Source organism: Bos javanicus, chromosome 29 (assembly GCF_032452875.1).
Source record: "Bos javanicus breed banteng chromosome 29, ARS-OSU_banteng_1.0, whole genome shotgun sequence".
Classification (NCBI taxonomy): domain Eukaryota; kingdom Metazoa; phylum Chordata; class Mammalia; order Artiodactyla; family Bovidae; genus Bos; species Bos javanicus.
The window spans coordinates 27,346,137-27,349,370 of NC_083896.1; the positions used below are offsets into that span (position 1 = coordinate 27,346,137).

Genomic DNA, 3,234 nt, shown 5'->3' on the forward strand with positions numbered 1-3,234 from the left:
AAAGAAGAGTGCTCAAATGAATAGTAGAAATGTTCAATTTGTTTGACTTTAAAAGTCCAGAAATCAGTGTTTCTCTTAAACTTTATGAAATATCTCAATTATAAAATTCTTGAAGTTTATGAATTCTATTCTAATTCAGGAGAAGGCAATGGCACCCCACTCCAGTACTCTTGCCTGGAAAATCCCATGGACGGAGGAGCCTGGTAGGCTGCAATCCATGGGGTCGCTAAGAGTCAGACACGACTGAGCTACTTCACTTTCACTTTTCACTTTTCATGCATTGGAGAAGGAAATGGCAACCCACTCCAGTGTTCTTGCCTGGGGAATCCCAGGGACGGGGGAGCTTGGTGGGCTGCTGTCTATGGGGTCGCACAGAGTCAGACATGACTGAAGTGACTTAGCATAGCATTCTAATTCAACCAGAATCATAGTCGTCCTAGAATGGCAATAAATGCTAAAGAAATCCCCACACTATGTCCTCTGATGACCAATAAACAATGATCTCAGCAGGATTACTCTCTGCAGCACACACACGCACATACATATGTCCAAAAATATCTCTCTCTGTCTCTCACACACCTTAACAGAAAAGTACACTCATTTTCTCATTTTTAAACCTAGAACCTGCTGAGAAGAAAATGGACCCTGGAAATCACTCCTCAGTGACTGAGTTCATCCTCGCTGGGCTCACAGAGAAACCAGAGCTCCAGATTCCCCTTCTGGTCTTCTTCCTAGGGATCTACTCAGTCACAGTGGTGGGGAACCTGGGCATGATCACACTGATAGGGCTCAGTTCTCACCTGCACACCCCCATGTACTATTTCCTCACCAATTTGTCCTTTATTGATTTCTGTCATTCCACTGTCGTTACCCCTAAAATGCTGGTGAACTTTATGACAGAGAAAAGTGTCATCTCTTACCCTGAATGTATGACTCAGCTCTATTTCTTTATTGTTTTTATTATTGCAGAATGTTATATGTTGGCTGTAATGGCGTATGACCGCTATGTTGCCATCTGTAACCCTTTGCTTTACAATGTCATCATGTCTTGTTATAGGTGCTTCCAGCTCACAGTGACAGTTTGTATTTTGTGCATCATTGAATCTGCAATCCATACAGGCTTTATGTTGAGACTCCATTTCTGCAAGGCCAATGTGATTAACCATTATTTCTGTGATGTCTTCCCACTCTTGGAGCTATCCTGTTCTAGCATCTCCATGAATGAATTATTGGCTCTAGTCTTTAGTGCTTTTAATGTCCTGATTCCTGTTTTAACCATCCTTGCTTCCTACATTTTCATTCTCTCTACCATCCTTCACATTCACTCCACTGAAGGCAGGTCCAAAGCCTTCAGCACATGCAGCTCCCACATCTCAGCTGTTGCTGTTTTCTATGGATCTGCAGCATTCATGTACCTGAAGCCTTCATCTGTGAGCTCTATGGATCAAGGGAAGGTGTCCTCTGTGTTTTATACCTGCATTGTAACCATGCTAAACCCTCTGATCTACAGTCTGCGGAATAAGGATGTCAAATTTGCTCTGAAGAAAATTCTAGAGAGTGGAAAATGTAGATGAATAGACTCAATGTCATAGTGTCATATCAGAAATATGCCTTTGGTTTGCTGAGATAGGCAATGTTTTAGTTTTATTGTTAAAATTTTTGGAAATTCAGAATCATTTTCTCATATAATACCTTTCCCAAATTCTCTCTGGGACACTTCCATTGAAACTGTTTTACAGTGACTATGTATGGAGAAATAACAAGAATAAACTCACAGATTCCTAATAATTAAAGAAGCTCCAGTTTGATACAAACAACCACAACTATGATGATCATCATAAAATAATAGCATACATGATTAAAATAGTATAAAATATCAAGCAGAAAGCCCAGCAATTTAAAGTAGATGACTTCATTTAGCATTTACAGTTTTCTTTCAGGGCAAGCCCTGGTGCTATTTTATTCTGAAAGCTGAATAAACTGACACTTATTTAGTTTCAGTAAATGTCCATGTTCCCAAACATAATAAATGACAAGAATCTAGAATGTCTGGCTCCAGGACCCGTGATTTTACTCAAAATATAAATACTTGGCCCCAAGTAAACGTGGGTAAGTCTAAGGCCTTACCAGTAATTTTCTTCTACACTTTAATATACAGTTCCTTATAAGACTGTGCTGCTTTCTTCTCTCTATCCAATCCTAGTATCACTTTTGTTTCATTTGATATAATGAAATAATTAAAATATTTCAAACCTGTCCTGATCAAAGGGGAAAAAAAAATCAGTTGGAGAGTTACTGCAGAATCTTATAACAGAGTCTTACTAAAGAGATTCAAATTTCTATGCTCAACACCAACAATTTTTATAAAAGTGGCCCAAAACATTTTTTATCTTTATACTAGTAATGCTGTATTATTTATGGAACAGTTACTTATAGTAGCCAAAAAACCATAATTTACAAACAATTACCACTTCGTGTCAGTTTCATCTTAGAATCATTTCTTCTTTCCTTTGCTTCTATCACCAGTCCCATCCACAACTGGGTGTTGTTTTTTGCTTTGGCTCCATCCCTTCATTCTTTCTGGAGTTATTTCTCCACTGATCTCCAGTACCATATTGGGCACCTACTGACCTGGGGAGCTCATCTTTCAGTGTCCTGTCTTTTTTGCCTTTTCATACTATTCATGGGGTTCTCAAGGCAAGAATACTGAAGTGGCTTGCCATCCCCTTCTCTAGTGGACCACATTCTGTCAGACCTCTCCACCATGACCTGTCCATCTTGGGCAGCTCCACATGGCGTGGCTTAGTTTTATTGACTTAGATAAGGCTGTGGTCCATGTGATCAGGTTGGCTAGTTGTCTGTGATTGTGGTTTCAGTCTGTCTGCCCCCTGATACCTTCTCTCAGTGCCTACCATCTTCCTTGGGTTTCTCTTACCTTGCATGTGGATATCTCTTCACGGCTGCTCCAGCAAAACTGCTTATTTAACTTCTATGCAGAGTACATCATGAGAAACGCTGGGCTGGAGGAACCACAAGCTGGAGTCAAGACTGCTAGGAGAAATATCAGTAATCTCAGATATGCAGAGGAGAAGGCAATGGCAACCCACTCCAGTACTCTTGCCTGGAAAATCCCGTGGGAGGAGCTTCTTAGGCTGCAGTCCAGGGGGTCGTTAAGAGTCGGACATGACTGAGCAACTTCACTTTCACTTTTCACTTTCATGCATTGGAGAAGGA

General features: G+C 40.5%; 1 protein-coding gene across 1 annotated transcript; it reads left to right on the plus strand.

Moving 5' to 3' along the window:
• Positions 1-561: 561 nt before the first annotated feature.
• Positions 562-1,574, plus strand: LOC133240955 (putative olfactory receptor 8G3). Its single transcript, XM_061405934.1, has one exon. It carries the CDS (start codon positions 639-641, stop codon positions 1,572-1,574), a length of 936 nt encoding a protein of 311 aa, XP_061261918.1. The 5' UTR covers positions 562-638.
• The last annotated feature ends 1,660 nt before the right edge of the window (positions 1,575-3,234 follow it).

Excerpts from the sequence above, each read along its gene's own strand:
- LOC133240955 (XM_061405934.1), top strand. The coding sequence starts at position 639 with ATGGACCCTGGAAATCACTCCTCAGTGACTGAGTTCATCCTCGCTGGG.